The sequence below is a fragment of the Centrocercus urophasianus genome, unplaced genomic scaffold, assembly GCF_019232065.1.
Source record: "Centrocercus urophasianus isolate 14NV4802_14NV808 unplaced genomic scaffold, USGS_Curo_1.0 seq_25, whole genome shotgun sequence".
NCBI lineage: Eukaryota > Metazoa > Chordata > Aves > Galliformes > Phasianidae > Centrocercus > Centrocercus urophasianus.
This window is the reverse complement of record NW_024884811.1, coordinates 408764-429492: the sequence shown is the minus strand read 5'-3', so window position 1 is coordinate 429492 and position 20729 is coordinate 408764. Positions and strand designations below refer to the sequence as shown.

Sequence of the window (20729 nt, the reverse complement as noted above, 5' to 3'; positions counted from 1 at the left end):
TTGTTAGCTTCTTCATAGATGAGCTCACACAGGCACAGGCTATGTTTATCCTGATTTCTCCATCTCAAAACAAAAATTTACAGAAAAGTACAAAAATAATTTACAAATTTTTATTTTCTTTGCAAATGACAGAAGAAACATGATTACTAAGGGCAGCCAGCACATTACTAATGAAGAATTTATAAAACTTATATTACAGCACCACTACCAATTTCTTTTGGAGTTTAGTGTAAGAACAACATAATCATTAGACTGCCTAATTTATGCCATTTTAAGTAAAATAACACTGCTATCTGAAGACAACAAAAATGGAAGACTTCGAAAACCTAAATCCTTCATACTGAGGTCTCAAAATCTTTCATAAAGTCTAAAAAATAAAAGTACAGTTATTCAAACAGGAGTGTTAGACTGGATGGTCAAATGTTGTAAGACATCTGACATGCAATAGGTCATGTTTGTGATTTGCAAAACCCCTGAGAGTTTACTCTCAGCTCTTAGTAGCAAGAATTTGGCTACTTTGCACTTTTAAAATAGAATTGTAGTCAGTGGAAAAGAAGAGGAGCACCAAAGCTGAACAACATGTCATAAATAGTGTTATTGCGCTCTTTGTACTTGTTGTAGTTTCCATGGAAATGTATAGGAGACATTACTTTCCATGCAATGTAAGCACTATAGCATATACAGTACATTATGTAATTGCTAGTGCAAGTTGTTTTTTTTTTTTCCTTAATCGAACTATATCATGCTTGCCTTTAACTGTGCTGCATGTAAAAAAAGAGGTTGATGTCTCTTGCCAAGTTTAAGGATCATAATTATCATATAATCTTCACTGGGATGAGTATTTTTCCACAACTTCATATCTCAAACTTACTGGCAGCATTATGGCAAAATGGTGTGGTCCTACACTTACTTAATTGTTCCTGACAGGTTTTGAAAGAAAGGAAAATATTAAATATTGTTACAGTGTCTGATTCTGGATTCCCCAGTCCAGCCTGTGTTTAGAGAGAGTACAAGTGTCCCGTATGAGATAATCTCTCTGTTAAGAAGAAATAACTAACTTTATGTGTATTTATGGGAGAAGCAGCAGTGTTGACCATAGCTGCTATGTCTTAGTGTTACTGCTTGTGGTAAGACTGTGCTATTAGATACCCTTCTCTTGTTAAGAATTAATGCACTTGTTTGCTTTTGTCTTACAAGCCAGATTCAAGAGGCGAGGAGAAGAAAGACTCTCCTTCCTATCTCAAGATTATTCTTATTAGCATAAAGTCTGCCCTGCATCAACAGCAGAGTATCTCTAAACCTGGCTAGGGAAGAAATAGTATATGATTAAATCTGGGCTAAATTTAGTGTTGTATTATAAATGCAGGATTCATTTATACACTTGAACTGGTACCACCCAGAAGGGGGTGATTTTTTTCTCTCATCTTTATGCCAGAAAATAAAGCTTCAGCAATTTTAAAAATAAAGAGTTGTCAATGTCATCACCAGCTCCTCTGATGGAGCTGGCACATTGATGTACAGTTTTACCACACAGCAGAGACATTGCTGGCTATAAAAAATAATGTACAGATCACAAAAGCATTCAAAATTCATTTTCTAAATTATTGTATCAGACATCTTTCCTTAGTATTTTAGCCATAAAGAACCTAACTTTGATGAATCTTTTCAGAAATAAAGTCAGGGCCATATGTAACTCTATTTTCGAAATGAGACTTCTCACTCCAGTAAAGTATTTAGGTCAATTCCTAACATAGGATAGTGATCAACAGTTAATGTTGTCTAATGATGATATCATATTTACCGTGTAACTTCATGACAAATGTTCATGTTTAAAATCCTGAAGTAACAAAATGCAGAATTTAAAATTCTAGATGCAATTCCTTTTTCAGTATTTAGGTTCATTTATTTTTATGTCAGGTACAAGTGGATAGTGCCAAGCAATGCAGATGTTCAATTAAACTTCAGTTAAATTTAGCATGCTAGACAGAATGTTCACTCAAAATGTAACATAATTAAAGCACTGGAATGGGTTGCCCAGGTAATTCCTGCTCCTGGAGGAATTTAAGAGACATATGGATATGTCACTAAGGAACACAGTTTAGTAAGGGACTCTGCAGGCCAGATTGATGGTTGGACTTGATGATCTTGAAGGTGTTTTCCGACCCAGATGATTCTGTGATTCTGTATCTTATTATAGGAATTAATAATTTTCAACACCATTAGAAAATCACTTAAACCAATGAATGAAAAAGAAAAGAAAATATTATTGTCAGGAGCTTCACATGAAACGTAAGCAAAGAGCAGTTAACAACTTAAGATCGGCAGTTGAAGTACAGGTGGACCTCTGGCACCTTAGATGAGAATGGCTAGCCAAAGGAAAAAAAAAAGTAGGTATTGTAAATACAAGCAGAACTAAGCTTGTGCTAAGATTTAATGCTTAGATTTAAATCTATTTTTGTGATTTATCACTAGTTCACTCTTTGTGAGAATGAGCTAATGTGCTAAAGTATGTATACTGTGTACAAATACCATGTTCCCTTCAATGGGGGAAAATCAGGTTTAAAAATTAACAGTAATCAAGATAGTATAAGCAGTTTGCAATATCACAGGCAACAAATACTAAAGCTATTAACTACAGAAAAATCAAATATATTAAAAAAGTACTATACATACAAAATCTGCAAGTAACAAAGAAATATATGAAAAATATTTGGCAGGCTTCAACATTTTTTCATATTCAGATCAAGCTGATGCTAGTTACTGTCTAGTATTTGAAGGAACTGAAAACCTTTCCAAGTAAACTGCTATGAATACATCACAAACTTTCAAACAAAATATACAGATCATATTTCAATAAAAGTATTGGATCCTGAGATATCCCTAATCTAGGAGCTGAAATAGAACTTCCTTGTTTTTTAAGCCACAATAAGCTCAACTTCCCAACCATGCCATACATAAAAGATATGCGTGTGATCTAAAGAAAGGCTATGGATGTTTTCTAAACAACTCCATTTGGGATTTTTTTTAGTAGTTCATCACGAAGTTCTCTTATTATCATTTTAGAATACTATGACAATAGAATTGCCGCAGTTTTACAGATGCTAGTATGTCAGAACTGTATTGCATCTATCTCTATCTGCAAATGGAGAAACAATATAAAAATCCATAATTTCTCTACTGTCCATTAATGCATTTCCTTCTCTAAAAAAATCAATAAATACTTGATGTTTCCGAATTACAATGGCTTGTTTTAAAGGTAATATTTGACTAAATAGCATGTACAAGAAACTTGGGAAAACTGACAAGAATAGAAAAAACACAACTTATCTTCTACACAAAATAAATATTTACAGTCAATAACGTCAACAGGAAGTGATGATTAATGAGTTCTGGTTAGAACAGTATAGTTATCAGTTAATGAATTTATTAAAAAATACTTTAGTTAAATGTCCAGTTCCCACCAATGAAAACAAAAACACATGGCTGGTGTGTACAAGAACTGAGATATTTAAAATTAATATTAACATTAATTTCCAAGCTGGAGGTTTACTTATGGAAATGAAACTGAAAACAAGTGAGGAATGCCCTCGGGAGTAGACAAGAATGTCTATTCCAGCTGTCTGAAATGGACATATAGATTATGAGAAAGATTTCACAGTAAAACTGAACTTTAATTTTTGTAACAGCTTTAAAGATGTCTTGCTTAATATACTCCTGTTCCACCAAAGTTTTATGAAATCAGAAATCTTAGATATTTCTCTTCAGTATAACATGGGAGAATAATAATACAATTCAAGTACAAAGCAATTTCAAGTAAGTGTACCATTTCCCTTTTTTTTCCCTAAAATTGTCTGTTCTCTGTAGTTTTTTCTATGTGCATATCCTCACATTCTTTCACCAAAAGCACGTGCCTTTGTTATCTCTTCCACTCTTGTGGAAAAAAAAATATCCTTCACTCTTCCCAGAAAATACCACTTCCAAATACTTCTGTAATTTCACAGATCTTCAGCAAAAACAGATGCTGAGAGCAAATACTTGAACCAGCCTACAGGCAAGCTATTATGGTCATGCTAGTTCTTTCAAGGAGAGAAAATAAATATCAAACTGACCTTAATCATAAGCTTGCTATAAGCAAATTATCCATAAAACCATACTGAAATGAAAACACCAACATCTGAAATTAAAGGTCCTATTTCTTTTCTTCAGATTGTGTTAAAATAACTCTAGATAGTTCATAAGAGTTTGTTCTTACAACATCTCACTTTTTATTATTAATTTTTGCAAACTTATTTAAGTTTCTAGGTAAACATTCTTTCATGTTGACAGGTATGTGACTTCAGTGACATAAACTGCTTATTTGGCAGACTTCTATTTTTCACAGTAGGGAAGCTGAACAGAGTTCACGTTAGAATTTCATCTTTTCAGTGGAAAGCAAAGTAAAGACCTATGAACTAGAAATATTAATAAGTAAGTACTCATCTTCATTTCACACTTTACCTCTGTTTCTGCTGCATGGGCTGCTGTCTCATAGCCATATATTGCATGTCCTCCTGTAGTCGATTAAGAGGAGAATCTGGCTTGACACGAATCCCATAGTAATGGTATTTGGAGTTCCCCCTTTATGAAAGAGCAAGCATTGAAAGAAAAATAACATTAGTTTTATGCATATTCATTGACTGGAAGAGATTAGGTACAAACGAGCCCTAACTCTCTTTCCATACCTGCCTTTTACAGGCAGGGTATCATTTTAGCACCTTTAGGAAATGAATTCACTCTCTTAAATATTACCAAACATTTTACACTTTGTTATGAAAACAAAACAAAACAAGGTTATACATACATATCTCATCAAAGTCACGAAGAAACACAATCCTTCATAATTTCCAAACAATAGACTGCATTTAATTTATGTTGCAGAGTATTTATCAAAATGTGAACAGTAAAAATTGGGAAAAGTAAAAATAATAACAACATCGGAAAAGCATTAACATGTTTGAAATTAATAAACATAACTGTCAGAAAACCAATGTAATGCTTACATACAGCTTTATGTATAGTTTTTAATATCAGAAAAGTTTCTTACTCATAATTATTGCTTGCGTTTCTTATTATAGTTCAAGATGTCATTAACAGTTACCTAGTTCCAAGTCTTCTTGTCCGTAACCCCATGAAAATTGACCGTATGAGTTTTCCAAAGGATGCTGCATTGACTGGATCCAGCTTGTGCTCCTGACAGTGTCGTAAGTAATGGTTGTAAAGGGTACTTCTAGGGAGGCTCACTCCTTCTGCAGTTTCATAATTGTCCAAAAGCCACTGAAGCTATTTCACATGTAAAACAGAAAAAAAAAAAAAAAAGGAAAAAAATAATTTTAATTATTACTTTATTAAAAATATCTTAACCTTACAACATTAACTTATGACAGTTCAGAAGTCATTCTTCAGGCCTACTGAACAGAGATCCTCTAAATGCTAGCTATACCATGTTCTTCTAGGATCTTCGGAATTACCAGGAAATAGTGGAACTCATTACACTTTGATCTCAGGTAAGTGTCCACTTCTTAAAAATATTTTGATTCAGTACCACACACCAACTATGCTTTGGAAACAAATTGTTAGCGCTGCAAAGAAATAAAATAATACTGAATGTAATTCATACTGTTTCACAAAACAAACTCATTGGATTAACAAGAGTTAGGTAACACATTAGCAAATGTAATAATTTAGTGCTTTTCTTTTTTCTTTGTCAGACACTAAAAGACATAAAACTAAACTGAATGGGATTTTTTTAATGTTTTTTTTTTTAATTATTTTTTGCTCTCAAGTACACAGGGAAAAAAAAAAAAACTACTGCATATGAGCCAAGGAGCAATCTAGATAACATTGAAAATAATGGCAACAACTGTATAGCATTAGGGCTACAATAGTAAGTCTTGGCCTTCTTTCCTTTGGAAATGCTGGAAAATAGAAATGAATATTTTCATCTACAAAGTTAGGTATTTTTGGAAAACTGCAAGAAAAGAGTTTTCATGTCGTATTACTGGACTTTACGGTATGCAAACACAAAACACTGTAGCTGTCAGTAATATATAAAACAAGTGAAAATGACAATTTAGCAGTGCTAGATTTAACAGTACACGAGAACAAAAAAAGAAATTACAAACAGTAGAGTTTGAGGACACACTTAAATTCCACTGCTTTTGTTTTTGGGCATGCTAAAATGTTCATTATCTTTCTCCGGTAATTGCTGTGGTTTCTGTTCCCTGAAATTCTCTTCAGATTTATCTTGGATGATTAATTTACTTTTTATTTGAATTCTATTTCCTTGTTTTCCTAACTATTTAAATCAAAGTAATTCTGTATGAACATTTAAATCTGCTATGGTCAGAGAACTAATCAGAACTCAGATTTAATTTGATCCCCCAATGAAACCCCAAACCAAGGACACTGGATCTTATCAAAGCATCATTTCAATTGGAAGAGATACTTAAAGGTGATTTAGTCCAACTACCCTGTAGTGAACAAGGACACCTTCAGCTAGATCAGGTTGTTCAGAGCCCATCCAGCCTGACCTTGAATGTCCCAGAAATGGGGCTTCCACCACCTCTCTGAGCCACCTGTGCCAGCACCTCATCACCCTTGTAATAATAATAAAAAAAAATTCTTATGTGTATTCTAAATCTCCCCTCTTCTTGTTGGAAATAATTACCACTTGTCCTATCACAACAGATCTTGCCAAAGAGTCTGTCCTATTCTTTCTTCCAGCCACCCTAATTTTCAAATATGCAAGCAGAATAACTAAAATAAAAAACTATTAAGCTACATTAAAAGATTGATGAAGTCCATGTGTTATTTGGTGCTTTGCTAGACCGCTGCTTTGAATACTGAATTTACAATTGTTTTAATCACCTTGAGCAACTTACCAAAACAAATGAAAAAACTTTCTTTGAATTTACTCTAGAACATTTAAACAGCAGTTCCATATTTGCCCATGTCCATGTTTCTTGAGCATAAGCTCTAGAAAAATGTAACTGTGTAAATGGTTCCAAGACAAAAAATGTTACAGCTATGTCTGCACATAATATTGAATTTCAAATAGACAAAATGAAAAAGTAATCCATCATCTTTTTATTAGCTAATAGGTAGCTACTTAAAAAGTCTTGCAAATCACAGATGTTTTCCATATTGAGCATTTACTATTTCGAAATAAAAATGAAGAAAAATACAACTGTAAACAACTTAAATCTGAAAGTATTATTTCACTAATGAATTCATATAACATAATTTTACACAGAATAGCAGAATTGTAGGGGTTGGAGGTGACCTCTCAAATCACCAACTCCAACCCTTCTGCTAAAGCAGGTACCCCACAGTAGGTTGTGTAGTAAAGCACCCATGCAGGTTTTTAATCTCTCCAGAGGAGTCTCCATAACCTCTCTGGAAAGCCTGTTTCTGTGCTCTGTCACCCTCAAAGGAAAGAATTATTTGCTTATTTTCAAATGGAACTTACTGTGTTCCAGTTTGTGTTCACTGCCTCTTGTTCTGCCAGTGGGCACCACTGACAATAGCCTGCCTCTATCCACTGTCTGAGCTTAGAAATGGGGATAACTGTCTCCTTTAACGGTTGCAATTAATCTCTATTTTAAATCTATCACCATATTTATATTTATTTACACATACATATTTAATAGGTTATATGCTATTAAATCTATACTTAAATCAGAACCGATAAGGAATATTAAGTGCTACTACTTTACCCAAAAGGAAAATCTGATTGACAAAAAATACCTTTTCCAGTTGAGTTCTCTATATAATATCACAGGTATTTTCTTCGAGATGGTTTATAACCTGTGATGATTCAATTTAAGCACACTTCATTCATTCTATGAATTTTTAACATATCTTACTGCAACCATAACCTGGCTGAACAAAAACTAAGAACAGAACAAACACCATATCTAACAGAAAGATATGTCCATTCTCATATTTTTTTTGCCTCATGAGTTGCTTCAATAATAACGGTTTTATATGATTTGTTAGATTATAGCCTGGAAGAAAAAGGGAAGTAAGTATGTGATCTCAAAAGGACCGTTATTTACAAATACTATAAAAGTATTCTAAACAATTTTTAAATTATATAATCATAAAACTGAGCTATTCAGGTTCAAATCATGGCTTTAATATTGACCATACTGCATGGCTAAGATGGTTAAAAGTATGAAATATTTGCACGGTCAGACATGCTACATTGACTCCAACTCCAACTAAGCTGCGATGCTTATAGAACAGTAAAGTATCACTGCAGAAGTCAATCAGAAGAGAAAAGAAGAAGGATAGAAATGGCAAATTCCTTAAAATAAGTGCACATTTAGGAAAAAAAAATAAATATACCAGAAAGTTTATTATACATATCATGGAGTGAAAAACCAAGTATTTTCCACAAATCGATATGACTTGCAAAGTGGAAATTAATACTAATTCAATACAAAATTTAGAATTCTATTTTAAAAACTTTTAAAGACAATTATTTTAATAAATGTCAACTAGACTATTAAATGACAAATATAAGAAAAGCTTAAGAGACAAAGAACAATACTCTACATATTGTCCTTACTCGAGTTTTATGTCAATAAACACTGCGTTCTAAATAAGGTACCATATTTAGTAAGTTTCATCTAGATTGCAGCGACTTTTTCCAAAACGACTGAAGTGAAGGAAAAAATTGATTGCCACAAAAATATGTATTTTTTTTTTCTCAGAGTCAAAGGGATATATTCCTATCAAATAATTCTGTAAACCTTCACAATCAAGAAAGAAATAGCATGATGACAATGCAGTGACATCTGGATACGAATCTTATGATCACATTTCTATAATAATTTACTGACATACAATTTATACACTGTAAATAGTACAGAGGACCAGGAGTGAGTGGAATAGCTCGGGAAGCAAGGGACATTTTATAATTCTTTTTGGTTCTATACCAAAATTTTGAACCTTGAAGTAGACTAAACACAAACATATCAACCAGTGGATAAGTTCAAATGCTAAGAGAAATTTCTAATGCTTGGCCAAACAAATGGTCCCTTTTACAATGACATTTAAGTTATTTTATTATTGTTCAGTTGTCCTGTCTTCAATGTGATTATGTTATAAACATCTGGAACATTTGGATGTTCACAAAAGAATTAAAATCTGAAATATTACAATATAAAAGTCTGTTCTGTATAATATTTTGTATAACAATGTAGTATGGTTCTCCTCATTAAATATTGGCATTTTCTTAAAAAACAAACAAAAAAAGCCACAACTGAAAAAAACACACAAACCAAAACCAATCAAACAAAACCACATGACCCAGAACAATCCTGGCTATGATTTTGAGGTTATCAGACACATACAGCCTTGTATTTTTACATTAAAACCATAAACCAAATGTAATTTTTTACTGTAAAACAATAAAAGAATTTTCATGTAACTACCTATAGCTAAAGCTTAGTAAAGCTGAAAAAAAATAAAGAGACAAGGTGAATAGAACCTAATCAACATGGAAAAAAATTAAATATAAAACGACTAACATCAACAGAAAAAAAATCATTTCAAGAAAGTCTAGAAATAAACAAAGTAATATGATTATTTATAAATAATAAGTTTCAAACTAACTTTGTGCCCTTTTCCTTTCATCTCACAGACATGTTTATTGTTTTTATCACTATATCTGGACATCATGTTCTTACACATGTCTTCAAGCTTCCTGTGTGGAAAATTCTTAACTGTTAAGATTTGCAGAATGTGAACAAAAAGTAAGATAGTTAATTAAGACATATATGTGTATTTTAGTCTAATATTCTATTTCTTTCCACGCTGCGATACCAATCTTTAAGATCCCCAAGTTATTTCATAATCAGCTCACTACTCAGAACAAATGAAAAAACATCTAAAAATAATCTGAAGACATTATTTAGTTATGCTGTTTGCCTTTTCCTTTTCATATACTTGTACGTTAATATATGGTACACAGACTGTTCTTTGTAGGCAATTTTACTGAAAATGTCGAAAGCCAGCTAATTTAGCATAATTTTGAACAATACTTCACCATTTACACTATAGTTTGCAAAACAAACAGATGTGTCAACTTGTGTTAACACAGGTTTAAAACCTCAGAAACAAATAATACCCTGCAAGATACCATCAAGACATTCAATCTGACAAAATAAAGCCATGAGAGATGCAGTAAAAAATTATAAGCAACTAAGATGGAAAGATTAAGAGCACAAAGTAGTAATAAAATAAAACAAACATTCAGAGGCAGGCTAAGCATGCAGAACAAGCAAAAGAGAGTGTATGTGAAGTAGAGACAACTTACATGACTGTTGAGAAGAGAGCTTCTGTGAGTGGACAGACCATCAGACTTTTGCAGTGTCTCAATCGCCATTTCAATCTGATAATAGATGGCATTAAAAAAAGGACTCAAGACAAGATAGTAAAAAAGTCTGATCAGAGAAGTTTTGAAAGGTGCTTACAGATCAATAGAAATGCCTAGTTTTTTTTCCTGGCTAGGACATATATTCTATTAAATGTTGTCATTCTGGATCTCAGAGAACACAAACCTCTCCACTGAGATCGGAAAGCATTTTGCTTGCACACATACTGCAGGATCACAGCCTCACAATTCAATTTACCTTTCTCCTTGCTCAGGAAATGAGAGCTCTCCAGATTTGCTGAAGAGCTACACTGAAACATAAAAAAACCCACAACAAAATAATCCTAAATAAAGACAACAATGCCTGACTGAACAAAAGTATCGCTTATGACCAAGAAAATTATCCCAAGCAGAATTTTAAGACAGGCATCCATACATTCTCCCTTCAACTACAACAGGAAGAGCTGTTTCCATACTGAAAAAACAATTGAATTAGATACAAAACTTCCTCTTTCTGCAATAACAAGCAAATCTCAATCCCAAATAATTTAATAGGTTTTCTGACATTAGTTTCAGTGGCACAAGGTATCACTGACTGCTGCAGCACCATCGAAGTATCCCCAGCTGCCAAAGTAAATAGAAAGTCAGGAGTCACACAGACAGCAGGATCCAACCTTCAGAAAAATAGCTTATTTTTTCACAACTTAAAATAGAATTTTAACTTTGTATTTTAGAACAACACATTGCTATTAAATATACAGCATCTTCGAAGTGCAAATGTATAAACACTCACACATTTGTTCCCAATCTTTTCCTTTGAATATCAGTGGATCTTTTCATGCTCTATAACAACATTAAAGAGTAAAATTGGAACCTGACTGTAGTTTAGCCAAGCAAGAACAACACTGAAAATGACAGAGACAACGGGATGTGCAGTAAGAAAAGGTATATAATTAACTACATTAAATGGCCACAACAAAAGCAATGGAAAATGCAATGGAAATGCACTTAGATTTTTAAAACTACTTTTCATTTTCCCTGTAGACCATTTAAAATTATCCTTCCCAATTCTACTTATATCACAGTACTATCAAAAGATTTTAGTGTTATAATTTATCAGTGTTAGACTACTTCATTCTCTGAATACCAGAGACTGAAAAATAGTTGATATTAAAATTTACAGCACAAAATAAATTAGCTTCTCCCTTCTTTATAGTATGACTGGTCAGTATTTTTATTCCAATAGTTGAGATAAGTAATTCCTTCTTTCTTTCCTGTAACTGCTTAATATCAGCTACATAAAACTATCAAAGAAGTGTACTGAGTATATGATTACTATGTAAGAAAATGAACTCTGACAGGACAACAACTTTCTTTAATCTGATTTCTTCTTGCTTCAGTAGAAGAAACTATGAGGTTATAGTACTCAATCACATAGAAAAATTCAAATTTTAAAGGCACATAGAATGATAAAAAGTACAAGTTTAAACATTAGTATAGCAAGATCAATTTGCTACATATGGTAAAAATTTCCCTTCATAATTCCACAACCAAAGTATACATACATATATACGTCCTAACTCTTAATCTTAAGTCACTTGTTCAACAACCCTTGCTTTACAACAGTACTACAACACTAAGGTTACACCTCATTCCTTCTATTGCATTACTTCCATTATGCTGCTGCAATGCGTGGTCCTGTTTGCTCCGATAATCAGTTGGTTAAAAGTAGCAATAATTGCTCTTACAAAGAAAAGAGGCACTGCAGATGCCACTCATTTCTCACTGCTATGTTCCTTCAATGTCTTGCGATGCAGTGCAATTAACCAAATAAAGACAGCCCTTCTTTTTGGTCATTTGGGAAAATTTGTAGCTGAGGTTAATTCTTTAAAGTAGCTTTCACCAGTATTGCCACTGAGGACAATGACTCTGTCTTTGTAGATCCCCAGGTTTAAAACAAGATTTTTACAGTGTTAGGATCATCTAGTCCACTTTTTCTGCATAACCTAAGCCAAACAGTCACCACTAAAAATGTTACCTCTAAAATGTTAATTAATTCATCAAGCTCAGAAAGATACCAGTTCCATATCTAAAATAAGTCATCATTATCTCTAAGGAATCAAGTTTCACAACACAAATTGTTCTAGCTACCAATTATTTTCATTATTTCTAGCCTAAATTTTCATAAGGCGAACTTCTAGTTTTATCTAACAGATATCTCTCTAATAAAAGAAACCTTCTTCTTATGTAGGCAATACAATTGCATCTTCAGTAGTTTTGAACATAACATTACTTCAATTTGAAGGAAGATTTTTAAGACACTAAATCATTCTCATCTCTATTCAAAACTGCATTCAAACATACATGAACATTGATTACATAGGTAATGTAGTCATTTTTACTGTTATATTATTTAGAATATGAAAATAATATCAACTTTTTTTTGCATAAATACAAATAAAAAACTAATATCTATGTGTTTCTAGCAATGTATATTGAGAGAGTCCAGGCACAGCTAACAATATTTGCACTTGAAATGCTTAATGAAAGAAAGGAATTACACATTCATTTATTTGAATGTGTGATCAGTCATAGATTTCTCCTTTTCTTCTCTTAAAAAGACTAAAAACATTCCTTATTAAAGTGTTTTGACTGATAACTGAGATATACACTGTAATTCTATCACTCCCACAATATAACCACGTTAAATATTGCATGACAATCACCTTTTATAGTAACATAAGCAAGGGGGGGCGGGGGGGGGGGGAGAGAGAGGAAAATGGATGGAATAAATTAAAGCATGATAGTCAAGAAAACTGCGATTCGAGACATCTCCCTTAACTTATATTGTTTGCCTTACATTGTTTGGACACAGTTGTTAATGATTAAAGGTATTTCCCTTGAGATAATAAATTCAATACTTTGATCCCAATACAGGCATCTGGAAATCCACATTGTTCAGTCTTTATGTGATCTACTGATTCAGAAGTTATTAAATATCCTTGTTAAGTTTATGCCTTAGTTTTCATTAACATGTTAATAGACAAACATAATATACATAATAGTTTCAGATATGTATAATAAATTTCTAAGAGCCAATGGCAAAAGTAGCAGCACTTTTTCACGATTCAACTAATTAACACAAAGTATTTACAATAAGTTGTCCTGAGATGGTGAGGACATAAAGAAGACAATTAGCAGAAGTTTAAGACCTGACCTGATTGATCTGAAAAATCACTCAGAACAGCCACAGGCTAGCGAAAATCCAAAATGTTTGGGTTTTGGGTCAGATGACATTTTCCTTCCTAAAGCTGCAAATGAAAAAAAGCTATCCATCTTCTCTGCTCATGGTTCTCAAATATATGGTCAGAATGATTGACCAATTCCACTTTCTCTCCCCAGAATCATCCAGTTCCTTGTATCTATGATCTCAAATATTTATAACTTCAAATATATTCTAAGCTGGTTTTCTTTCTGGCAGTTTCCCCCATATTTGATACAAATGCCCTCGTGAAAAACAAAAAAAGTCCTCCACTTAACTCTAAAAAATATCTGGAAATGTCACATATATATTCGTTGCATTTCTCACATAAGAAAAAAAAAGTGAGAGGCTAAAAGAAAAACCGAGTTCAGATTACAATTATTATTAACATCAAATTTGAAAGCATTTATGACAAGACAGAGCCAGAGAGAGGTATATAGGCTATTTTAGAACAAACAAGTATTTAATTAAAATCAGAAAAACCTACTCCTGCAGAAAGGTGACGCCTGAACTCCAGCGATAATGACTGTTAAAATAACATCACTGACAAGTCATCTTCCATCCAGTTTAAGCATTTTTAGTAAAATAAAATGAATTAATAGAAATTATTTTCATGGATTCAAAGATATCTATTTTAAATATTTAATAATAAAAAGTTGTATTTTATGCAGTCCTTTTTTTTTTTATTTTTATTTTTTTTTTTATTAATAATTGGAATGCTACACTTGCCAAAATTTTGTTTCAAGCAACACTCCATCTTCAATTTTAATATAAAAATATCAGAATATCTGGTGGAAACAAACCATGAGGTGCTTCAAGGCTTTTCAGACAGAAAACACACGAGCCAATGACTGAAGATCGAAGCTAAACTGACTCAGAAAAGAAACAAGGTGAAGCTGATGCAGGACAGGTTTGTGAGGTCATTCTCCCTTATCCTGATCTTGTGGAAGGGACACAGCATCAATTCAAGAAATACCACAGAGCAGCAAAGGACTCACGGGGTAGAGAAATAACAATTATTATGGTCACACTACATCACTGAAACCTAGCTCTTGTTATGGAAGAGAGTGATGATGCTCCAGAGTTCTCAAGGAGAAATCAAAGAAGAAAAGTCTTAGAGAAGGGAGTTCATAAAGGCACAAGGTCATCAAATCTAATTTTCTTCCCACGAGCTAATTCACACCACTTACACTTTTTAAATTTCTTTATCAATTGTAGTGATTACCCATTAATACAATTAATTTAAAAGAAGAAAAAAGAAGTTTATCTGCCTCCTCCTATCTAGAAATGGATGCTTCTTTTTCCACAAAAGACATGTTACAGTGCAAGAAGTCAGACTGCTTGATCCAATATTTCCCTGCAGCGTAAATGTCTATGCATCTTTAATTTTATCAGAAATTGTTTGTTTTACGCTGAAAAATATAAAGCAGACCTAGCTAACTAAAAATTCTGGAACAGATTATCAGAAAAAAGTGAGGAATGGAGCTGGAAGGAGTTTTGTCTACTGGGAAAGAGATTAATTAATACAATCTCAACTATTTTCCAAATTATTACAGAATCACAGAACCGTAGGGGTTGGAAGGGACCTCCAGAGATCGAGTGCAACCCCCTCTGCCACAGCAGGTTCCCTACACCAGGTCACAGAGGTAGGCATCAAGGCAGGTCTTGAACATCTCCAGAGAAGGAGACTCCACAACCTCCCTGGGCAGCCTGTTCCAGTGCTCCATCACCCTCACCGTAAAGATGTTCTTGCTCACATTTGTGTGGAACTTCCTACGCTGCAGTTTCTGGCCGTTTCCTCTTGTCCTGTCTCCACATATTGCTGAAAAAAGTCTGGCCTCGCCACTCTGCACCCCACACCTTATAGACCTGGATCAGGTCCCCTCTCAGTTGTCTTTTCTCAAGGCTAAACAGACCCAGTTCACTTAGCCTTTTTTCATAGGGCAGATGTTCCAGGCCCTTCACCATTTTGTGGCCCTCTGCTCTTTTGTCATGGTTTTATGTTTTTGTTTCTTCGGGTTTCACTATTCCACATCAAAACATCATGTAGTGCACTGGGCATTAAAGTGTCACTGCTCCAATTCCAGGTACCTATCCCTGTACATTACAGAAGTCACGGGATCTGACCTTTCTGGGGGGGGGCGCTCTCTTACTGCCTGGCAGTGGATGCTGGAGGTGCTTTCCTAGCCGCTCCAAGCTTTTCAGGTTTGACTCGGTCCCAGGAACTCTCTCTCTCCCATCTTGTCTGAGTTATTAGTCTCAATTTCAATTAAATTGTATTATATTGTGTGATCTTCTATTCTGGTAACATAGCAAAGTAAGTTTTCCTCCATAGATTGTTGCCACTGCTCTTTTCCTCCCTCCCTTCCTTCCTTCCTTTCTTCCTTCCTTCCTTCCCATTTTGTGTGGCTGGGGTGGGGGGGGGGAACAGCTGGGGCCTACTGCCCCCCTGGTCATGGGCATAAATTGATCTAGTGAACTCCATGACATCTTCCCAAGAGATCCCTGTCTTTTTTGTACTGGGGAGCCCAGAACTGGACGCAGTACTCCAGATGAGGCCTCACCAGGGCAGAGTAGAGGGGGAGGATCACCTCCCTCAACCTGCTGGCCACATTCTTTCGAATGCACCCCAGGATGCCATTGGCCTTTTTGGCCACGAGGGCACACTGCTGGCTCATGGCCAACCTGTCGTCCACCAGGACACCCAACCAAGACATCCCCTCTGCAGAGCTCCCCTCCAGCAGGTCATCCCCCAACCTGTACTGGTGCATGCAATTATTCCTCTCTAGATGCAAGACTCTTCACTTGCTTTTGTTAAACCTCATCTGGTTTCTTACTGCCCAGCTCTCCAGTAAGAAACCAGGTGAGGTTTAACATAATTATAACCCTGTCAGCTTAGAATATTTGTTGTTTATTGTTTTTAAAATAATTAAAATAGCTCTGTACTAAAATTATACAATCAAGATACAACATTCACAATAGGCTTCCTAACTTCATCTGTTATTATTCTTCTATCTTAATTAATTGCACATTTTGGGTAGATATCACTCTTGCTGTAAAGTTAGCATATTTTGCATGCTGTACTTACTAAGAGAAGTAATAATTTGTCCTAATACAAACAATCAATACTAATTCTGCTTTTATTTTATATTTACATGTGCCCTGAAAGAGGATAAACTTCTGCAACAGTGTAAGTGGAGACCTCCCATAGCTGGTGATGACTGATAAGTGACAGCTGTAATTACAGGTCAGTACTAAAGCATATTACAGAAATCAGCACTGACAAACAGGAGCCTCTCACTGACTAACAAGCATAACGATATCTTTACTACTGAAAACTTTATTAACTTAAGATAGTATGCAATATGTTGTTTAGATCATTCCGTTTAATCACAGTAACAATCTGTAGACATATATAGAAAAAAAAAAGATTGAAACATGATTTACATTTCACTATTAATAATGCAATTCAATTTTCTAGTCAGACTCCTAACCATAGCTGCATTCATTCATGATAACCACCAGTAAAGCAAGGGGATTCATCTTTCATCAAGTTGCAACATCTAAATTAATTTCAGATAGATAACCAGCTAAGTTGAATCACCTCTTGTTCAACATAATCTCATTCTACATGCATTCACATCCAAATGTGTTGTTTATATTGTTTCTCTCTCTATAATTGCTTAGTTATTTATCTCCCTAAAATCTGACATAGGTAAGTCTTATAGTCTGAAGGCCTTTCTACTTTGGGAGAAAAAAATTCATTTTGAGGAAGTAGAGGACTAATTTGATGCACGAGGCAAGGACACCACGGGAAGAAACAATTAAATCAGTGGAAATAAAACAACTGAAGAAAATGTTACAAATATTCTTCATGCTCACTAGGTGTATTTTGTTGCTTAGTATATAGAAGGATTTTTTTTTAAGTGGTCAAAAGAAAATTGAATTTCTATGTTTCATTCATCCAGTACATAGTTTACAACACATACCAATTTCACACATTGGACTTTTAACTTAAAACTTTTTTTTTTTTTAACTGCAGCCAAATACATTAGAAAAATCTAACATAACTTACTATAAAAAGATAATGATTCACCAGTGATGGTGAATAACAACAAAACAAATGAAGCTCCCTCTTGTATGCAGTAACAGAACTATTACCTCTGTGACAAGAGTAAACAAAGCTAATGATGGCCATATGCCGTAATGCTTCCCTTATTTGTATATCCTTTCTCTCTAGGTGAAAATTCTCCTAGCTAATTCAATATTAGGAAATGTTTGTTAAAAATTTAACAGCAAACCAGACTAGATACATGCTATTTTAATGTCTCCAATAAATGCTCTATATAAGAATGAAAAATGGAATAATGGTGAGGATCAAATGAGGATCATGAGAGAAATGAGATCCAGTTTTCTAAAGGGCAATCCAAATGAAGTATTGCATTGGTCTATTTTGCACAGTGAATTTCAAACAGACCTGATGTTTTAATATTGCAGTCTAAACTGAATCTTTTATGTTTCAACTGATCCGTGAAAATTTCAGGTCACTATAAGTATCCAGATCCTAAAATGATAAAACCTAAAACCTGTGGCCCACCAAAACAGCAACAAATCCACTTCTGATGTATTCTTATGTCTTGCACAACAGAACCATACAAAATAAACAGTACCTTAAAAAATAATTGAATAAACAAACAGAAGAAAATATTTTAGTGTTAAAAATACAATTTAATCATTGTGATTCGATTAGCATTATTTTTACTATTCGTAAAAGTAAGTTAATATTGAAGTACAGAAGGTACTCAATCTAAAAGAGGCTGGTTTTTTTATACATGAAGCAAGACAAAGTTGTTGCTTAAAGAACAAACCTCAGATTTTGTTAAATCTTGTAAATTTGACACAAAAGAACTGAATTGTTTTAATTTGTTAAATATACCACAGATTTTTGTTTTGTTCAAGTAATTTCAGGATATTCAACTTTTACTGGACATATTTAAATTTCATTTGATTTCAAACTCAAATAAACATTTTATGACTGACTTTTGCTGTTATAGCAAAAAACTGAACTTATGATACGCAAAATACTAAACTTCATATGTTCTTAAATGAATAAGGAGAAAACTAGCATGAATAAGTAATATTTGTATTTAAATGCATTTAAATACAATTAAATTAAAAATTTTAGAAAAGAACAATGCGTTTAAAACAACTATAAAAACATACAAATATAATTGGTACCTAAATATTCAAAGTAATATCACTTTTCAAAATTAATTTGATCTTGATCTGCTTCTTACTTGTGACCACAGAATAATACTCTTGTCCTACCTTGCTTGGTAGTTACAAATCATGTGCAAAAACTGCAAGAAATATCTTTCAAATAATTAATATTTTAAAGAAAAAATAAAAGTATTGATTTTATTTAAATTAAAATTCAGACACGTTTTTTTCTTATGAAAATTATTTAAAACACATGTAAATGTTACCAAACACTCTTTTTTATTTAACCGTTAAATATAAATACAATATTCTATTGCCAGCTGAAGGCTCCTGCTATGCTACTGATACGTATGCAATTCATTCACTATGAGTCTCTGCAATTTTTATTCTCACGAAATAATACTACATAGTTAAGGTAGTCTGAAAGTTTGTATGAAATAATACATCTACATTGTACAAATGTATATATATATATAAAACTACCTTAAGAATCAATATCAAGATATTTTATTGAATCACTTAAGTGCTAATGTAAATGTTCATTATTATTCCAAATAAAATTTAAAAGAATACTAGATTTTACTTGTTACACTGGTTCCCAAAAATAAAGTTGCATTCATTATGGCCATGCAGTAAAGCTAGACTATGTATAAGCCAATTTTCTTAATGGGAATAAGAAAATTTGAGTAAGTGCTTAAGAGAAGAGTTGATGCTCATACTTTAATGTCCAAAACAGTATTTATCATAATTCTAACAGCATGAACCTTCCCACAGCATTATAAGATACCTCCTCAACAGGGTTTTGAAAAGTACCATGTATGAGTAAGAACAAATGTTAAAAGGAAAAAATATGCCAAAATTCTGAAAATACAAAAGTATTTTGAAATATGCTACCACACATACACTAAAGTAAAACAAAAGATAAAGAATGCAGGAAGTTATAACCAACTACTTACAAGCTAGATTATTTGATATATACATCTATTAACATGAATATTCTCAACAATATTTTTTTAATTAAAAAAAAAAAAAAGCTTTTTGAGTTCTTGTAGAAATATATTAAGCTCAGACAGACTATCATGTAAGCATTCTCAAAATATTCACAGGTATTACATGCGTGCAAAAATATAAAATGTAAATATTTGCAACCCATCTTGGGAAATACTGTTTTGTTTTGGTTTTTTTTAAGTTTCATGCTTGTGCCTTGTTTTTTTTTTTGTTACATATTAATTTCTCGTGTCACGAGAAAGTACTGTGTAGTACTTTACTAGCATAATTTTGTTGTACTTTCTTAAACAAACATCATATCAGTCAGAAAGAACATCTTAATAACTAAGTCCCAAAGATTCACATCAGTCTGAAATACTTACTGTAGCTGGGGAAGTCCGTGTTGTATGAGTCACTGAATGACCAGAATTTTCCATTGAATTGCCAATCAAATAGGTCCCTCCTGAGCTGCTAATGAGTTGTCCTCCTGTGACACCCATCTGAATCCCTCCAGTGCCCACCATGCTATGAGAGGAGACCACTGTTGTCACCTGCGCAGAACTTCCTTGAGTATCAAAATAATTTCCCCCAGTGTTTTGGCTGTACATCTGGGTTTCTGTGTAAGGATAAGTTGTTGATCGGCTTCAAGAAAAGAAAACAAAAGGAAAATAAATTATTTGTATTGTTCGTTGAGCTGAGGGAAATGTTATATTTCTAGTACATATCTGCAATTGCTATAGCCAAATTAAAAAAGATTGGCAAACAATCCCTTCTCAGAGAATAATATTTCTGCAAATAAATGTACCAAGTAACTAATCCAGTAAAAACATTAAAACAAGT

General features: G+C 33.3%; 1 protein-coding gene across 7 annotated transcripts in view; it reads right to left on the bottom strand.

Annotated features, from left to right (window-relative positions):
* Positions 1–20729, bottom strand: part of RFX3 (regulatory factor X3) — a 119625-nt gene that overhangs the window by 17420 nt on the left and 81476 nt on the right. For 6 of the 7 annotated variants that reach the window (XM_042825661.1, XM_042825655.1, XM_042825657.1 and 3 more), the window contains 4 exons: positions 20273–20531; positions 10364–10438; positions 5138–5319; positions 4498–4617 (listed from right to left, as the gene is read on the bottom strand). In XM_042825661.1, coding sequence (XP_042681595.1) covers positions 4498–4617; positions 5138–5319; positions 10364–10438; positions 20273–20531 — 636 coding nt within the window. The remainder of the gene's footprint in view (positions 1–4497; positions 4618–5137; positions 5320–10363; positions 10439–20272; positions 20532–20729) is intronic. The other variant, XM_042825660.1, reaches the window with a different exon arrangement.